This window comes from Eimeria tenella, genomic scaffold (genome assembly GCF_000499545.2).
Source record: "Eimeria tenella Houghton genomic scaffold, Eth_scaff1, whole genome shotgun sequence".
In the NCBI taxonomy this organism is placed as follows: Eukaryota; Apicomplexa; class Conoidasida; order Eucoccidiorida; family Eimeriidae; genus Eimeria; species Eimeria tenella.
The window spans coordinates 704,418-723,287 of record NW_013541457.1 but is presented as its reverse complement, the minus strand read 5'-3'; the positions used below and the strand labels follow the sequence as shown (position 1 = coordinate 723,287).

At 50.1% G+C, this 18,870-nt stretch overlaps 1 protein-coding gene across 1 annotated transcript; it reads right to left on the bottom strand.

Moving 5' to 3' along the window:
* Window positions 1–726: 726 nt before the first annotated feature.
* On the bottom strand, window positions 727–11,079 carry ETH_00005135 (transcription regulatory protein SNF2, putative; the record flags this gene model as incomplete). Its single annotated transcript, XM_013372418.1, has 18 exons — window positions 727–810; window positions 990–2,300; window positions 2,897–2,980; window positions 3,181–3,319; window positions 3,571–3,747; window positions 4,251–4,338; window positions 4,519–4,657; window positions 5,094–5,221; window positions 5,417–5,507; window positions 5,698–5,817; window positions 6,254–6,471; window positions 6,590–6,666; window positions 7,254–7,438; window positions 7,778–7,966; window positions 8,157–8,270; window positions 8,498–8,602; window positions 8,740–8,889; window positions 9,199–11,079. The coding sequence occupies 18 exons, from the start codon at window positions 11,077–11,079 to the stop codon at window positions 727–729; spliced, it is 5,280 nt and encodes a 1,759-aa protein (XP_013227872.1).
* Window positions 11,080–18,870: the final 7,791 nt, after the last annotated feature.

Genomic DNA, 18,870 nt, shown 5'->3' with positions numbered 1-18,870 from the left:
ACCAAAAGCCGCAAACACGCCCGCAGCAGTTGCCGATGCAAATAGACGCGAATCAGCAACAAAAGTAACTACTGAGGCTTTTCAAGGCACCTGAAGCGGCTCCAGAGGGGAGAGGGAGCAGCTGCTCCTGATATGCTGTTAATGGGCAGACGTACCCGAAGAAAGATCGGACTCTCCTGTCCATTATATGCTCTCGCGTTCTCAGTCAGCCTAGTTAAATACTTTTCTACTTTGCTGTCGAAAACAAAAGCCACAAGACCAGATCTTCAGATCATCAACTACTTGTGTCATCATCATCTATTACCGCTGTCCTGGCTGTTCTAATTCACTGCCACTACTAAATCAGCGGCATCCGCTTCTGCTCCTGCTTTTCGCCGTAGGGCTACAGCAGCAACAGGAAATGCTGCACTAGTGCAGAAGGTGGTGGCTCACTTAAGCGAAGTAAATTCGTGCTTGTCAGCGAACCTCCGGATTTGTAGAAGGCATACGGGTTTGGCTACACGCTGCATTTGCAATCAGGAAAGATACTAAACAACTTATGGATAAACTCGAAAAAAACAACCCGAAATTCGCAAAAGCAACAAGCATGAAGAAAGGGTAGGCAGCAGGGGGAAGAAGCACGTAAAAGTCATAAGACGCAACCTAAGATCAACATGCGAACAAGAACGGGAGTAACAACCGAGAGCAGCAAAGCAGAGCAATCAACTCACAAAGGTACACTCACAGTTACATCGTGAGAAACACAACTACGCAGAAGTCAATACACGTAACACATATCCACACAAGAAAAAACAGTGCTGGAGAAACACACTGCGGAAACAAACAGGAGCAAAATAGGTCCTCCGGAAGCACAGCACAAGCTGAAGCAGCATGGATAACGTGCAACTGTGACACGCAGTGAAAAAGGATCTGCAACTTCGGCAATTCAGTTGCTGCTATTTTACCTACACACCACATGAATGATTACAGCATTTATATATTCCCATCACCTCGTAGTAATCCTTGTAGACCGTTGGGCTGGGCAGCTCAACAAAGGCGGAAAATCGCGACTCCTGTATGGCTTCCGTTAAGGCCTGAGATATGGCCCCATTCAAAAGCGCGCGCCATCTCTGAGGGTCTGCCAAGCATGCAGCAGCAGCCCCAGCGCTGTCTCCCTCCTGCCCCTCCCCGCAGCCCCAAAGATCGACACAGCCGCTGCTACCTCCGGGAATTCCGCGCACACCAGGGCCTCCAGCGACGCTACTGCTATCTCGGCCGCCAGCATTTGCAACAACAACAGCATCAGCCGCAACGGTTGATTCTGCTTTTGCTGCTGTTGTTGCGGCGCCGGCTGAAGGATGTTTTGTGTTGAAGTTAGCCACAACTGACGGTGCTGCGCTGCCTGTCAGCGGGCTTGTTCCACAAGAGGAGAGCCTGTCCAGAACAGCTCCTGTCGATGCTGCTGCAGCTCCATCCGATGTTTCCGGATTGGAAGCCACTCCTTCTACCGCTGCAGTTGTGCATGCTGCCTCAATCGACCCAAGCCCAGCTTCAGTCACCTCTGAGGGCTCTGCTGTTGTGCCTCCAGCCAAAACAGATGCTTCCGGAGTAACTTCACCTCCGCCAGGAGCAGCAGAACGAACAGAGGATTGATCTGCATGCTCAGCACCGAAAGACCTCTGCTTACTGTCTGATCTCGTCATGCCCACCTCTGCTCCACCAGCAACTGTAGCAGGCTCAGAAGTACCTCCAAGTGACGGTCCAGCTACCTGCACTGTGCCAGTTGCCACTGCCAGAAGCGGTTTTTCTAAGTTTCCTGTTATGGATTCCCCTTGGGTTCCTGATGCGGAAGCCGCTGCTGCAGGCGCATCATCTACTGCATGCGTAACGTTTCCGTCAGCAGATGCGGTCAAGAATGCAGATGGTACTTCCGGAGCATGCAACACCTGCTTCAATTGCTCTTGCTGCCGCTCCTGCTGCTGCTGGCACTGCTGCTGCACTTGCATGTGGCTCTGAGGGTGGGCCTCCAGCTGCAGCTGTGACTGCTGCAGTGCCAAACTAGCGCATCCCTCTTGCTGTGCGGGATCCGCTGTAGCGGCAGGAGGACCAGCTGGCGCTGAAGCTGCTGATGGTAATGAGGCTAGTGCTGCAGATGCAATGGGCTGTGGGAGCAACGGGGAGACGCTTCCCCCGACGAGCTGCAGACTCATTGTGGCAGCAGGCGGTTGTTTCTTCTTGCGCTGGGTCGTCCAGAAATCTGAAAGGGCATAGCCAATCTTCCAGTCTTGAGCCGCCTGTGCTGTATTCTCAACGAGGTCAGTCTGTAGATAACGAGGCAGAAAAGAAAAGACACGTGAAAAATAAAACGTCGGCATGTCCAGGAAATACTGCATGACTTGGCGTTCTGTGTACAGAGCGCAGAAACAAGCAGACGTACTCGACAACAGGTCAAGCATTATGCAGCCGTATGTACAGCAAGATACGAAGAGGTGGTTCCTCAGAAGGAGCAATGAAGGGAAAAGGAATAGCAGGCATTCCAACATTAGATAATGAAACTTTCTGCGTGCATGAGAAAGAAATACCAAGTGCGAACGAATCGACAGAACGAGGAATGACACATATTGAAGAGAGTCGAAACGACAGAAAACAACAATGCACAGTGAAAATCAGGGCGAACAGCTTCACGGCGTTGCACTTGAAGTTATACAAACTGCACTATTTGCCTTAAAGCGCCCAGTATCTGCTAAGCAAACCATGCAGCAACTGCGAAATAATGCTGTCTATAATGTCCACTTCTACTGGTCGTGGGGCTGCTCCAATCCCCTCTGTTTCTGTCCTTCCAATGACTCCAATTCCTACTGTTTCTGCCTCTTCTGTTACGAAACATTGACACAGCACGTTTCACCGAGGGAGGTACCTGGGAACGTTCAACTGTCTTCGACCACCGAAAGAGGCACGGTGGCACCGCCTCGCCGTAGATGAGTCCAGGTATATGCAGCAGCTGCATGGGCATGTTGGAAGGGAGCAAAAGGAAGACAATTCCTCCCCAACGTGAAATTGTGAATTTCTTTTCGCTATAACATGGAAAATGTGAGAAGGCGGGCAACAGCCAAACTGCCCGTGGTATTAACTTGATGCTGTTACCGTGCAACTGTTGCTACTGGTACTAGTTTCGCGGGGCCTTAGTCTCCGTTGCCAAACCTGTCGAATTTTCTGAAGCGCATCAAAGACGCGAGACTCCGCGGGGTTTCTGGAAAGTTGGTTCTTCAGAATTGCAAAATCGAACGGCCGGGTGAGGTTGGCCTCCAGTTGTTTGCGGCGTCGAAGGATTTCCCGGACTCTGCAACAAAGACGCAGAGCCAGCTCCGCTTCTTTTCATGAAGAGTCCGCCAAAAACATTCACCCTGTAAGCTGAGGGTCGTCCTCCAAAGAACAGAAGGTGAAAATAAAGACAGCAAACACCAGAGAACAAGGTAGAAAAACGCAGGCCCAGGACTGAACATACGCGAGAGGAAATCAGTAAGGGAGACGACTAGCACCGAGATGCAAACACGACAACTGTGTGCGCCAGTAACACGATAAAAAACGGACTGTTCCTGTCTCTCTGTCTCCCTATCTTGTAGTTCTCCGTTGTACATTCCGCTTTTAATGACAAGAGCATCCTTGTCCAGCTTCAGCTCCGCAGAATGAAGAATTTGCTCCTCTACAGAGGAAGGCGTCACGAAACGAATAGTCAAGACCTCGCGCTTCTGCCCTATGCGGTGCGCCCTGTACAAAGAGACACGACGCATGCGGCGTCACGTTAAACCAAATGAATAACCATTATAGTCTTACAAGCTACTCTGCCCCCGTTGTGGACCAGTACATACACAGGTACACAGATTCAACATTGCATGGGAATTGCAAAGCCACAGCAACTACGCAACACTGTTAAAAAAATGTCGAATAGAAGGCGTCTTTTGGAGAACAAAGACGCCTATTCGGACACGGCCCAATAGCAATGTCGTCACAGTGAGCATGGACGAATTTGACACCGACGGGACAACAGACAGTGCACAGCAAAATCAATGAATCTACGTATGCGCCGCAGGCATCCATTCGCCTCGTAAACAGCATATGGCTGTAGCAACAATAAAAATGAACCGGCAACAACGGAAACGTGGAAAACTGCAGCGTAACAAAGAGCATGATTCGCGCTAACAACAGCAGTACTGCAAGCGACAACAACGGCAGCAGCAGCAGTCAGAAAAGAAATCGTATCAGCACCGCACCTCGACTGAGCTTGTTCGTCGTTTTGCGGGTTCCAATCGGAATCAAAGATGATTACAGTGTCTGCCGATTGAAGATTAACTCCCAGTCCTGTCGTATCGAGCAAGCCTCACGCATGGATCCTTAACTCTACAATATAATTTGTACAAGCATGGAAGACCCGCGCTATGTAGCTGTTTCCGCCATTTTGGGCAGCCTAAAGCCTCAGATTTTAAGCTTGGGGCTTCAAACTTGAAATTAAAGCTTTAAAAGTTACGGTGGGAGCCAAACCTCCTGCCTTTGTGGACAATATAAAAAGAAAATAGGGCGAATTCTCCTGATTGTACAGAGCCAAGCGTGTCTGACGTTCCTCGCTGGACGTCCCGCCATCTAGCCGCAGATAGCGGTAGCCCCGCAAGGACAAGTAGGCCTGTACATGCGACAATGCATATGCGTACAAATACAAGTACACCGAGGAGTAGTGTACCGGCGCATAAGATGTATGAAACAAAACGCCAGAGTGTGATACGACGTGGACGTCATGCAACAGGGCAGAGTAACTCAAACGTGGTGCAGTGAAGCTCTAAACAGAACACAACTTAGCATGAATAAAACACTGCAAAGGCGTCGCACTGCAAAGGCGTCGCACTAGCAAGCATACCACAGTGCTGTAAATTTACAAAATAGTGTAAAATTGATCTAACGAAGTACAAGCAAAGAAACAACCAAGGTACAAGGGAGCCAGACCAAAAAGCGAAAGAAAGAAGTCAGAAACTTGGAGACGATGAGCACGATAAAAAAAAAATTAGGACCAACAGCAATGCCCAAAAGCACATGGCAATTAATAAGAATGAAAAAAATCTGACCTCGAGAAGGTCCAACAGCTTCGTCATTTGACTGAAGACCAACACCCGGTGCTGTGCCGCCTTTAGCGCTGGCAGTAATACGTCCAGCATGGCGAACTTCCCGCAGCACCGCACCAGACTCTCATCAGCTTGGCACACACAGACATACAAAACAAAGCATACAACGCGCCGATACAACCACATAAAGCTGCCGGGGTTGCTGTCTACCTTCCTAACTGCAACTGCAGCGACAGAAACAGGAACAGAAAATGCAAAGTTGTTGTGCGCTGGGAGGGGAATACGCGGGCAGAATGCAGATGACTCGCTCTCACAGGTATGCTTACGAGTAAACGAGCTAAAACAGAAAAGAAACGGATGATTGCAAACTTTGCGGAGTTGCACCATGCGATTGTGGCCCATTGGACTCTCCTCTATCTGACACGAACCACACAATTATTTTGCATCTAAAATCTTCAGTTTAACCCTGAACTGCAGATGAATAATTCTAGTCTTTAAATCTAACAACCTTGGCCTAGACTGTAGACTCTAAAACTTCGAACTTGAACAGCAAACACTTGGCCCGGAAGGTGAATTTTCACTACAAAGGAAGGGTGAAAGCACGGACAATGCGGTAAAGAATTCTCTGAATGCCCGACAGAGGGCACCACACAATCTCTTCTTGCTTTGAGGGAAGTTCGTTTGCCACTTCCGCCTTTTCGCGCCGCAGCAGAAACGGCCGCAAGACCTGCAGAGAGAGAATATGCACCCCTACGACCTTCCATGCTCCAGAGTTCTTCCCATACTGTCAGAGAAGATCTAGAGAGCAGCGCAACCTAATAAAACGGTGAGTTAAGGCCAAAAAGCCAAATGGTCAGTGCACATGTAGTTCACAGTGATATAAGCAATACATATGTGAAGCATTTCGTGAAAACTGTAAATAACTGAACAGCTTCATAGACAGTGGATTTTCAATGCACCCTTAGTACTACCCCGTAAAGTAATGCCACAGCACAGTGCTGTGCCAAGCTCCAGGAATGTGATGATTACTGGCAGCATGTACGACGCGCTACACAACAAAACAAGTGAGAACAACACAGACTCGGCCACTGCGAGTGTTGAAGGCCAGCGCACTGGCCATGCGTAGCCCGGTCCACTTGTTCCCACGAGTGTATGTATCTTGCCTTATGCAATCTATCTATGATAAGCAGCTTCTCTTCCTCAGTCACAGTTATGGCGTGCGGCTGGTCGTCCCCACCAGCCCCCGCAGGGCCCCCGAGCGGCGCGGCACCAAGGGGAACATTTAGCCACTGTTCAAAATTCAACTTGGCGTTGAAAATCGACGGCATCAAAAAATTCAAAAGCGCCCAGACCTCCACGATGTCGTTCTGCAGAGGAGTACCTGCGACGTGTGGAAGCAGGCGGACGTACACAAGAAGTATGTACCCCAAGCAGGTCGCCTGCCCACAAAAGTGGAACACCCAAAAGAACCGCTTGGGCCCTTGGCAGCAGCAACATACCCGTGAGAGCAATACGCCTGCGTATAGAGAAGCCAGAGTTGAGGGTTTGCACCAACTTGCTGTTGGGATTCTTTAGCCTGAAGAAAGGCACGAATACAGCAACAACCCCCTTGGGTTGTCGCGCAAATGCATCAGTTTCTGAACTTTGAAATAACCAGTAGAGTGCAAGGCAACGAAGGCGAATGCTGAAAATAACACGTAACAATTCTTGTTGCGAAGCCAGCTGTAACCTGTGATATAAACTTTCGGTGCACTTGCTGCCTGCAGGATGCGATGCCCCCTGCTCCACTTTTTTTAAGTACGGTAAAAACACGACCAAAAACTGCAAAAGCGACGGCACGACGGCAGGGCGCCCTCAACTGAGCTAGCAGTATGATCTACATAGGTTGCGTCTTTGAATGTCGAAGCTTCAGCGTCTACTCAGAGGTGAAAGTGTTTGGTTCTAAAGTCACTTCTCTTCGAAACCGTGAGGCCTGTAATTAGCAATACACTTGCAAGGCTCGACGCCTCACGAGACCTCAATTAAATGTCATCAGCGCTTGAAGTTTGCACAGCTTCTGTGGTCAAACACGCTGAGCGGCATCTGCTTTGACGGGTGAAGGCATGTTGCTTGTCTCGAGTTTAGTGCGTTGGCTTCGTTTGTACGTCTGTGTTTGCGACTTGCCTGTGAGCCTCGTCAACAATTAAATACTCCCACTGTATTTTTTTAAGGAAACTCTTGTCTCGCAGAACAAAAGCGTCTGTAGTCAGCAAGACATCAAATAGGGGTTCCAGAAAGCGCTGTGTCTCCTGGCCGCTCCCCTCTACACGCACACCCGAAACGATGCGACTGCGCAGCGCTTTGCGTACCTGAATGCAAATACAGAGGCGCATACACAAACCAAAGCGTGCTGCCAACCAGAGTAAGAGCAAAGAGAAAAACAGCGCAACATTCAAAAAAAAAGATAAATCTTGACTCACGCAGCAAGCCAAGAAAAACCAAAAAACGTGGGCATACGAAACTGGGCGAAAGTATTCCAATGCAGGCACGAGATGACACTGTAAAAGCAAACCAGGATTAGACTCATACACACCTGAGACATGGATCATCAGTAGCAAGCAAAACTCTAGGCAGCGCAAAAGATAATACACAAGTGTTGCCCAAATACAAGGGGGAAACCATGCATAATATCCTGAGTGTTGCATTACATCTTTGGCTCCTTCGTAAACAACAATGCGCAGAGAGGGCCACCACTTCTTGAACTCAAGCCTCCAGTTGCCGTGTAGCGTCGAGAGAGGGGCGAGAATAAGGTGAGGGTTGCGCACTCCTTTCTTCTCGTACAAATATGCCAAGAAAGAGACCGTTTGTACCGTCTTGCCCAGGCCCATGCAGTCTGCCTGACACGAGACACCAGCAGTGATTGCAGCAACAGAGAACAAAACAGGAACGAGCAAAGAACTCACGGAGGATGGCGATGTAGCTACGACTCATTGTTGCACAATTTAGCAACAACGCTAACGGTAGTTTATGGAAACACATGAGCAGGCCTGCGAGAGCAATAGCAACAACGGCAGAAAGTAGACGCACCAGAATCCCGTTGAGACCATTGTTATGCAGTGAAACGAGCCAATTCAGCCCCTCCATCTGGTACGGCCGGAGTGTCCCCCCTTTGAGACAGGACGGCAACTCCGTCACCTTCTCCTGTTTGTTGGAAAACAAACGAACAAGCAGCAAGCGACTGAGAAATATGAGCGCCCAAGCGCCACCAAGACCTCCACTGGAAGCAACACGGGCACCGATACTGCGAGCAGCAATAGCTTCAATATGGCTGACAGTAAGCAAGTCTATCCGCGACTCCCCATTAAATACCCAAATAGGTGCTGAGGTATTCGTATCGCCATACAAAGTTTAAATAGTGAACACAGTACCCGCTGACTATGCGTTATGCGGTAATATCTTTCCTTGGAAAAAAGAAATGAAGACGACAGGGAGCCAGATGCCTCTTCAGCAGCTCCATCTGTTTCCTCCTCTGTCTGCGCGACACAAATATCCCGGCGGCAGCAGAGAACGCAACATCTCCAATACTTGTGGGACTGTAGCCAGACAGCGAGTCAACCCCTTAAAACGCCATTCAGTGCTGCAAAAATGAGACAACAGATGTGGGTCTCACTGATGGAACATTTATGCCTTCTCTCTCCCGCTGCTCCACAACAAGGCTGCCTATTTGCTGCATGTATCCCTCGGTCTGGCGAACAAGCTGTAGTAGCCGCTCGTTCTTGGTCTCCTGAAGCAGCTTCAAGTAGCCCGCCTCATCGTGTTTCTGCGCAAAGACGAAACAAAGAGGGTAGGAAGCAATGACTTGTCCGTATCAGATATCTACTCCGCCAGCTTTTGCAACTGAACGTATCTTCAGATAAAGTACAAATAGGCATCACTAGGAAAAGTAAATATAACACCGCAAACCGGCCCCTGGCGCCAAACAGTGGGCACAGAACTAGATTGACGGCCCGTGAAGAATTGCAGCGGCAGCAGCAGTACAAACAGCAGCCTATCGTTGAAAAAAAAAAAGCAACGCCGCAAACCTTCCAAAAGTGTAACCGAATAACCAAGCGTTCATGTAGCCACTGACCCGCAAAGCGTCCAATCTTTCCTTTCTCATCTGTGCCGCCACAGCAGCCGCGCCGGGGCAGCCACAATCTGTGGGATGAAGCGGGTGGCCGCAACTGGCAGCACCCTCTCCTCCATCCGCTGCTGCTGTCTTCTTCCTCTTGACTGCAGCAGCAACCCGTCTCAACTGCCGCAGCACGTCCCGCTGCTGCTGCAAGAAGGTTCGTCTATGACTGTCAAACAGCTGCTGCAGCACCTGCTGCCGCTGCTGTTGCTGCTGCTGCCGGGCCGCTGTCATCCGGTCTCCTCGTTCACGCAGCAAGCGCAGTGCTCTGTGCTTTCTCGCCAGCCTCACGGGCAGGTGCTGTAGGGGAGGAAGCTGCGCAGGGCTTTCTGTGATTCTTTGGGCCACCACCTCTTCCCGTATTTGCTTCTGAAATGGCGCTAGAATCAAAAGCCTCCGCTGTAGCCGACTGATGCGTGCTCTTTCTTGCATGCTGCCGCTATTTCCGTCGTCCACAGGACATTCCAGGCCGCCCACGCCCCACCACTCATCCGAAGAAGACAGGAAGCCGTCAGCATCGCTTTCTTCCTCTGTCAATGCAGTAGATGATGCAACCTGTGCTGCACCAGCTGCCTCTGCTGCACAACAGCTGTTGTTACTGCTGTGTAGTGCAGCATCATCCTCTCTTTTCGACTCCTTGGTGTCCACTTGTTGCTGCTTTCGCATATGCTTCTCAAGCAGCTGGTGCCGTTGCTCTTCCGAGCTGCCTCCGACGTCTAGACACGTGTGTAACGCGTTGTCTTTTGAGGTGCCTGGCTGCTGTCGCTGTTCCTGAAGCTGCTGTTGCTGTTCTTCTTGATGCTGCTGTTGCTCTTCTTTCTCGAGTCGCAGGCGCGCCACCTCTTCATACTTGTGGGTTTGTTGTTCCAGAGCTTCTAGCGCACGCTGTTGATGCTGCTGAAGCTGCTGCTCATACAGTTGAACGAAGAGCTGGTGGCTCCGAGGACGTTGCTGGTGCTGCTCCTTCGGCGCTGGAGGCTTGTAATTTGTGCCCACTTCTGCTGATGCAGCGACAGCAGCAATAAACTCACGATTGGGCTTAAACCCAAGGGCTGGAGAAAGCCCTAGCTGCAGAAGTTCGTCCTCCTTTAGGGGTTGCTGCAACAGCAGCAGCCGCATGTATGCCCGAGTCTGCTTCACGAGCCGCTCAAACTGGTCGTCCCTAAACAACCGAGAGGGTTCTGTTTGCTGTTGCTGCTGCTGCTGCAACCACCTCAGTACGACCAGCAACACGCGTACCCGAGCGTCCCGTAAAGACATCCGGTGGAGGGACAGTTGCTGCAGCAGCCGGCAGAAAGCACTATACAGCCCAGGAGACTCCGGGGTGCGTAGCAACTGCAACTGTTGTTGCTGTAGCTGCTGTTGTTGCTGCTGGAGCTGCTGGAGCTGAAGCCGCCTTTGCCGCACATGCTGCTGATGCTGCATTAGTTGTGGTGGCTTCATGATGTCAACCGGTAGTTGCTGCTGGAGCTGCTGCTTTTGCAACTGCTGCTGCTGCAGGTGCTGCAACAGGCCACGCTGCGCGATCAACTGCTGCTGCTGCTGCTGGGCAAGGAGCTGTTGTGTGGAGCTCGGAGTCATCTGAGAGGGCCCGGCAGGAGCTGCCGTCGCTGCGGTAACTGTAATAGGCACTGCATCCCTCCCGGGTCCCTGCACTGGATAAGCTAGATGACCTCCATTCATATGGGACAGCTGACCAGTAAGTTGCGATAATGGCTGCTGCATCTGACCCTCTGAACTGTCGGGAAAACGTTGCGCTTGCTGCTGCTGCTGCTGTTGCTGCTGCAGCGGATGCTGGGACTGCTGCTGCACCAGCAAATGCTGTTGTGTGAGCTTCATCTGCACAGACACGTGACTCTCACTTCCCTAGTGCAATCCTCCTACACAAGCAGCTGGCAGTGCAGTTCACGTGGCTGCCGGCTCACCCACAGTGCTTGAGGACATTTGAATGGGCCGCCGTGCGGGTGGAGCAGCTCGAGCAGCAACCGTTCAGAAGCAGCAGCGTCCGCTCTAGCTGCTGCAGCCACAGCTAGAAGAATTCCGTACTGAAAGGCTCCTTCTTTAAGAGCCTTGCTCGTAGTCTACACACGCAAGGCTGCTGCAGCGGCTGCAGCAGCAGCCGTTGCTGCTGCCGCACCCTGCAGCAGCAGCAGCCGCTGCATCAGCTGGGGGAGGTACAGAGTGGTCACGGTCGGCTCAGTGCTGCAGAAATCTTCGGTGGGTAGGACCCCACAATCGCTTCAGGTCTCACGAGACCAAATGCGCGCGTCAGGCACTCACAGCGGTCCCTCACACTGCCTGGGACCGGGCCGGGGGCCGCGGCGCTGGGTGTCACCTACAAACCGTGGGTATTTCTCATGATCCTTAATGAAGTCAAGGAAATCATCACTGCTGATTAAGTGCAGATACAACGGAGAGCCGATGATGAAATCAACAAAATAACTGGCCCCGAGTCTCGGCTCGTCGCGGAGTGCCTCGCGTTGCTGGTTTCAGTTGCTTCCAGGCAATGTAAGCATATGTAGTGAATCTAGGGAAATGCAAAGAGAGTAATGTAGAGGAACAGTCGCTGCGTAGACAATTGCACGTCGAGCGTGCTCGCCGTTCAAAGCAGGTGCACTGTTACAAGCACTCACCGTTCGTGCCACTCAAGCCGAGTAAGGCAGGAGGTAAATACATGTAAGTTAATGATGGAAAGCCAAGATTCGACGAGCAGAAGTATCATTTTATCACAAGAAATGGATCGCTTGGACTATGCATGCAGCAGTCGCTGGACGCATCAGGGCTGGAGAAAAGAAGGGAAAATATGAACGGAGAGCTGAATTGCGTCAACAAATTCGCTCATTTCTTCCTCTTTGCATGCTCACTACGCCAGCAGACATAATTAATGCCCTGCTGGTGCCTACAATGATTATGCTGATTGTTCCGCGCCCCCCAGTAAGAGCATGACAAGTGGATGATCAACTCGCCGCCCTTGCATACACGCCAGTGAGGGGAAACAGCCTCAGACCACCGAAAGTAATAGAAGTACATCCCTTTGGTGTTTCGTTTGTCGGCTTTAACCTTGCCATACGCTTGCGACGCGCCCCTGGTGCAGGGCAACACTCACATTCGGTGAAAGTGGTAGGAACTGCCCTGCCTCCAACAGACTTGCAAAACAATCATGTAACCTATGCTCCTTGAGAACCCTTTCAAGATGCTGTGGCAAGGCAGCGGCTCCTGCACCAGAATGACCTCTGGTGGCCAGGAAGTAAATCATGCGGAAGAGAGGCGCTGCGTGAAGTCACCTGTGCGGGCTTCCGAAAAGTCTGGATTCCGTTACGAAAGAACTGGGAGCTACTGCGGCCTTGCTTCCAGAGAAAGAGAGGGTTAACGGGGGACCTGCGGGCTCCTGTCCTTTTGGCAGAATCGAAACAGAGTCGAAGAGAGGAGTGCATAGAGCTCCATCTGTTCCTTACGTATCTGTAGTCAGCTAATCTGCACTACAGGGTTTCGTGTTGGGCATCTGCACTTGTTTTTGAGGGTAGGCAGATGAAAGTGTGTACATCACTCGTCGCTAAATTAGTTCGCAGTTCAGGAGCTCAACTGTGCCAGACAGATGGCGACCGGAGTAAACCGAGGCGTTCCGGTGCTGCGACTTTGCCGTTCGACTCGATTAGCCAGCCAAATGGCGGGCGCGCGTTGACCAGGCGGGTCGCGTACGCGACGAGCGGGCGGCTAACGGCGCAAATGGAGGATGGGAACATGGTGAGACGTAGAGAGTTCGCCGCCAGCAGGCCGCGCTGCGACTGTCAGGACGGAACCCTCTACCGAAGCCAGCCAAGAAAGGTGCAAACACGCAAACCGGCAGCTGTAGGCCACCAACTTGCAGTACGCCGCCTAGTGACTGGCAGCCTTCATCTACACAGAGCGTGATGGGGTACGTAGGAATCAACAACACCATCGCTCAACATAATTGCACTTCATGTTATCAAAACGCTGTGAGAAAGCATTCGCACTTTTTCCACTACTTTACAATTTTACACATATTTAACGTTTCTAGCTGCTCTCATGTAGAGCTGCGCAAACGCTCTACTCAAGCAGTTAGAGTGCTCGCACTATTCAAGCAATTGCAGTGCTCTCAAAGCCACCCACAGCGTGATAATAAAGTGAGCAGGTTTTAAAATCGCGTCTGTGAACAAGAATGAGGCAATAAATTTAGTGGAGACAAGCAGCAATTTTACGAGTTTTGGTTCGTTTACGAAGTTCTTCATTGTTTTAAGGAGGCTTCCACGAGATTTGGCATCATTTCGAGGTTCTACTGCAAGCAGTTCACCAACTTGCAAGGAATCCGAGTCCTCTTTAAACCAACTGCCGCCCTCTGTTGCTACTGTTTCAAGCTGCCCTGGGATGAACTTAGCGTCACTTTGTGAAGTCCTGGCAGTGTCCAGTTCACTTTCTGCATGCAACACGTTACTCTCTCCAAAGCCAAGAGACCTCTCAAAGGTCCCCGTGTTATTGGTGAGAAATGGCGGCTGCCTAGGAGATTCAAGGGATGCAGCTGCAGCCCATAAGAAGGACAAGCTGCACAGCGAAATGCCAACATACTTTCCTCTCATCTCCACCGCTGTCGACTTCGAGTATCTGCTATGTTTCGATGGAGTTGTTTGCTGCAGTGGAGGGATTGCGGTGCGGCGATTTGAAGAACAGCTGCCTCCACATCTGCTGGGGCGCTGTGCTAGAAGTGGGATTCCTTCTTCGAGTATTGAAAAAAAAGGTGGCTGAAGCTTTTACTCTGAACATTTGCGTGGTGCAGAGGGTCATTTACTTACCGTTCAGGGCAAACATCTGGAGCGCTGTTCCGATGGGACACAGCACAGTGCGTTGTTGCAGTGGGAGCCATAGGCCACAGCTGAAACAGAAATAAGTTTAAGAACAAGCGAACACAATGTGTAAAATCAATGGACACTTTTCCACAAATAAGAAGTTAGTGGGGTAACGCGCACATAAGGAGGCCGACGTTTGAACCCTTAATACTGCATGTTACCCCACTAACTTCTTATTCGTGGTAAAGTGTCCATTGATTTTACACGTTGTGTTCGCTTGGCGCAAGCTCGTTCGGGCACCACCTGTTGAACATGGGACACTCTGTTGTTTCTCACATATTCTCAGAGACAATTCATACATATTCTTGTCTGTTTTACTCTAATTTGCCCAAGGCCCCATGCAGTTCTGTCTTCATGTAATAATAGCAAGAAAGCTCCATGCGCAAGTTGTTGGTGGCTGTTGGATGTCAAGCGCCCGATGCACTTTCAAGATGCTTTTTTTCATTTGGTATCAAAAATCGGAAGTTCCAAGTTAAGGCAGCACCGCGTGCTAAGACATTGTCATGTTTCAATGAGGTCAAACACCTGTCTTAAAACTCCCTCGAGCTGTCCTAAACGCCACCAGCCGTTTGCTACAAACGTTGGGAGGTTATTCCCACGCGTATAAATTAGACATTGATAACTCCTTTATCGGCCTAGCCCAGACTTATGCGCAGGCTCAGCCATTACTGCGCATCGGGACTCCAACAACCACAGAAATGCAGGTTTCTTTTATTCGAAGATTGTGCATATCCAGCTGAGTGAGAAAACGGAGAGCTCTGGTTTGTGCGTTTGGTGGGTACTATTTACTGTAGTACGCCCATAGTGTGGCACTGCGGGGGGTTGCCGTGGCGCCCCTAATGAAAAGGGAGCTTTGAATGGGACACTTTGTCTCCTGGCATTCTTCTACCTCACTGGCTCCCCAAAAGCGCTTCTTAAGGACTTTCTATGGGTTTCATGGTGAACTGAGATGTATCTAGGCCCAGCATAACGAATTAAGTGACAGTGACTTGACGAGTTCTCCGGTTTCACTCATACGGAGACGCTTTTGACAAACGCAAAAATTTCACGGAAATTTCACATAACCTGTCAGAGCTACAGTCTAAACGGAAGGAAAGGAAATCCTTGGCCTAATCGTATTTCTCTAACGTCAACAATGATGCTGCTTCAGCTCCAGAGGAAGTAATTGTAGTGGCAAGAGGCATAGAGAATGTACCACAGCAAATAAACATTCTCCAACCTTATCAGAAACTACGTCTACTGCGCGAAGGTTCAGGCACACAACGAAAAATGCACAGTGGCTGAGCGTTTGCATGGGCTCAAGTAGGACCAGTCTTTGCTATTTGCGCTCTCGGGCTTCCTCAGGCCCTAAAAAAGACAAGTATCCACGCAACAATTCCTTCTTAATGTTTTAAAAGCTAAATTACCATAGTGGGCAAAAATGGACGTATTCTTCTCTGCCCGTGCGCTGCAGTACCAAAGTGCAATTCGGGCAATTTCCAGCTACGGAGCTTGTGGAAAATGCACGACACCAACTCGGATACCCCAGAGTGCCTTTGTTTCGTGCACGCTCATGTTTAATTCGAGTACTCAAGCAATGAGCAAGCCAGAAATGTACGGCTTTTGCTTCCACCGGGAGTTGAAGTCCTGATACTCGGCGGTTCGGTGCGATCCCCTGCTGGTGCGTTCAGGTTGCTGTGTAGCATCGAGCCTTTGACTCTATATGCACGGAATTGACGCTATGGAACCTTCACGTGCCGACGCAGTGGATGGAGTGCAGAATGCTCTGCGGGCATCCCTAGGTTCTCGTTTTGCTTGGCTCTGCCGCGCCACCACCACATTGCAGTGCAGAAATGGCCGCCATTGCCATGTAGCTCAAACAATGTTGTTTTAAGCACCAACTTGAAGTAGTTATTACATAAGGGTAGTTTGTTCTCTGGTGAAAAGCCGGGCTCACTTCCCACCCAAGCTTGAAGCTGGCCAGAGATGCTGAATCTGCAGTGCGCTACAAGGTCATGCGGCGGGGCAGAAACATTCAAGGAAGAAAAATGTAACCCTGGAAAGTGCTTTAAAACGTTGCTGTTTGGACCTTTTCCAAAGCTTAGCAGTGTCTTACTTTTGACAGCCAAGAGCCTAAGGAGCCAACGTAGGAGCAGAGCTCTTGTGCGTGGCGCTACAATCCTCCGAAGGAACAATCTCGAGAGTTAAAGATAAGTGTATTAGGATTTAGAAGAGTTACGGTCAGGGGAACTTGATCGATGTTTCAGACTGTGTCGAAGGTCCTCTACAGGCAGATTCATCATGGTTTGGGACTGGTAACGCCACCGGGACATCGGTGGCCTCTCCAGGGAGGCGACAGATCAGCAACATGAAATAACATAATATTTTAAGGTCTTGTTCGATGTTTCTAATGGTTGTTGATGAGTGTGTATCTGTCCAGACCCTCAGGTAACCTATGTAGGGCAAAGCTGGGCGTAGCTCACCACATGAGCTGGACTTAGTTTACTACAGCATTGGGGCTGCTGCAGAATTGTGTTTCTGTATTTGACTAGCATGAATAGAGTTAATGCACTGTGTTTGAATCAAAGGCCCCTTGGATTTAGCATTCGAAGTGCATTAGCTATACACCTGCGGAAAGGGGCGCGTGAAAGTTGCACACCGGAAGACACCCTGTGGAATGTCCAGCGTATGCGAGCCAAATCAAGCACGGCAGCAACAAAAATTGGCCGTGTTTAGTTTGTTAAAACTGCGCTTGCTTCCTTAAGGTGAGCGCTGCACTTGTGCTCCCCCAAGCATTCCCTCTAATTCGTCTTACCAACAACGGTGTTATCCCCGCGCGATATTGTCGTTCCACGCACTACCGCGAGCCTATATGCTTACGTATCATTAGAGGGTCTTAGACTTAGTCTGCAATAAGGACCAGCTTACTTTAACGAACAGTTCTTTAGTTCAGACTAATAGTTAGTGGTCAATGCTTCACCAATTGGGAGTGGTTCCTGCGCAGCATTATAGTGCCACATCCTAAATATTTCTTCATGGACCTTTCACCTTAGGACGTGCCCTACGACTAAACTGGATAACGGATCGGAAGGTTACCTGGGACTTGCAGTCGACTTACCTATCAGCCTACGTGGATGGACGATGGTGCGACATTACCGATGAATAGGACGCCAGAGGCAAACATTCGAAATAAATAACCTTACAGGGCGCGGGGGAGTGCCTCAGCTCGGCGACCCTACCATATGCTGACACAACTAATGCCTGAGATGACTGCGGCAGAGGCGGCTATAATCCTTCGCCGCATTCTCAAGCGCTGTACGGGACACGGAAATGGGGTTTCCATGGTGCCTGTACAAGAACCACTGCGCGAGGGACAGGCTATCGCGGTACATTTACCAAGCTCACTGCAGGGATACAACGCCAAACTCTTCGTACCGGGTACTGGAGAGCTGTGCAGTACTTAGTTGAGTAAGGAGAGTCAAGGGCCTCTCCAATGTGCTTTCGCACGGCAGTGCAGTTGGGCCCGTATGGCTTTGTCCCGCATCCCATTTCCTGCCTGCCCTGAAGGTGACGCCGACGAGGAAGAGCGCGCTTGGTTCCCAGTCTCCCTCCATGACACGCAGTCTTGAGAAAGGATACGGTCAGATGATGCACACAAGATAGCCTTGTAGGTTCTCGATTTGCAAAAGAAACTCGTGCAGGGTTCCCAGATGAATTGGATGCAGCGCTGCTTCCAAAGCGCCCACATGATCTCAAGATCCTTCCTGTGCCAGGCACCGAGCTAAGGCCCAGATGCACACAATGCCAATAAACCAGCTTGCACTGCACAAACAAGAAATGGCTAAGATGTACGCCCGAGGATGGATAGGCCAGGCTTATTTTCCTACCTGTGACCCGACTATTAAGGCTGCACCGTATGAAGACGCCTCTGGAGTCAACACAAGGGCGCATGGTTCTCAGATATCAAGCATTCAACTCCCTAACTGTCGTTCCTTACTTTGCCCTGCCCTCTACCCAAATTATTATAGAGATGCTTTGGAGGAATGAATATTTTTTACGCCTGACCTCAAAGCAGGCTTCCATCAAATTTGCGTGACCAAAGGAGATTGGCAGAAGGCTGCATTTTGCATAGTTTTTAGGGTTACTTGAGTAAACGGTTATGTCCTCCTTTGGTTTAAAGAACGCCCCGACTGCCTTTTAAGCAAATATTAACACTTATCCACAATCCTTTCTAGACAAGGTACCACGTTTGATCCCCATTATTCTTGACTCTAACCGGCTTCTATGCCATACTTGCTGGCGATAGGGTATACAAAATGGAGAGAAGCAGCTGCTTTACCAATTGCCACCTGTTCATACCTGCAAAATGGAAAGAAGCAGCTGCTTTACCAATTACCACCTGTGTATACTGTGGTTTCTTTCAAATGCGTCTATTGTAGTACCGCTAGAGAAGTAAGGTAACCTACCAGTTTGTGGCCTCACCGCCTTAAATCTAGCACCGAACCAGTGAAGCAGGTATCCAGAAATCCTAGGATATTCTTGCTGATGTTTTTACCTCCCTGCTTCAGGGTTTTTTGGCAATCTAAGTGTTTTCTTCAAATGCAATTGTTCTAACAACTTCCTTGAGTGTTCAAAAGTGAATCAAAATTATTACCGACGTTTATCTGCTCAGCAGTTTTGCTGTGTTCCCCCCCAAACCGGTGGTGTAGCCGGACGAGTCGGCCCAATATGCAACTGTCATAAAACCCTACCTCTCTTGGCAGTCTACAGGGGCCCTGCTGCGTGCTCG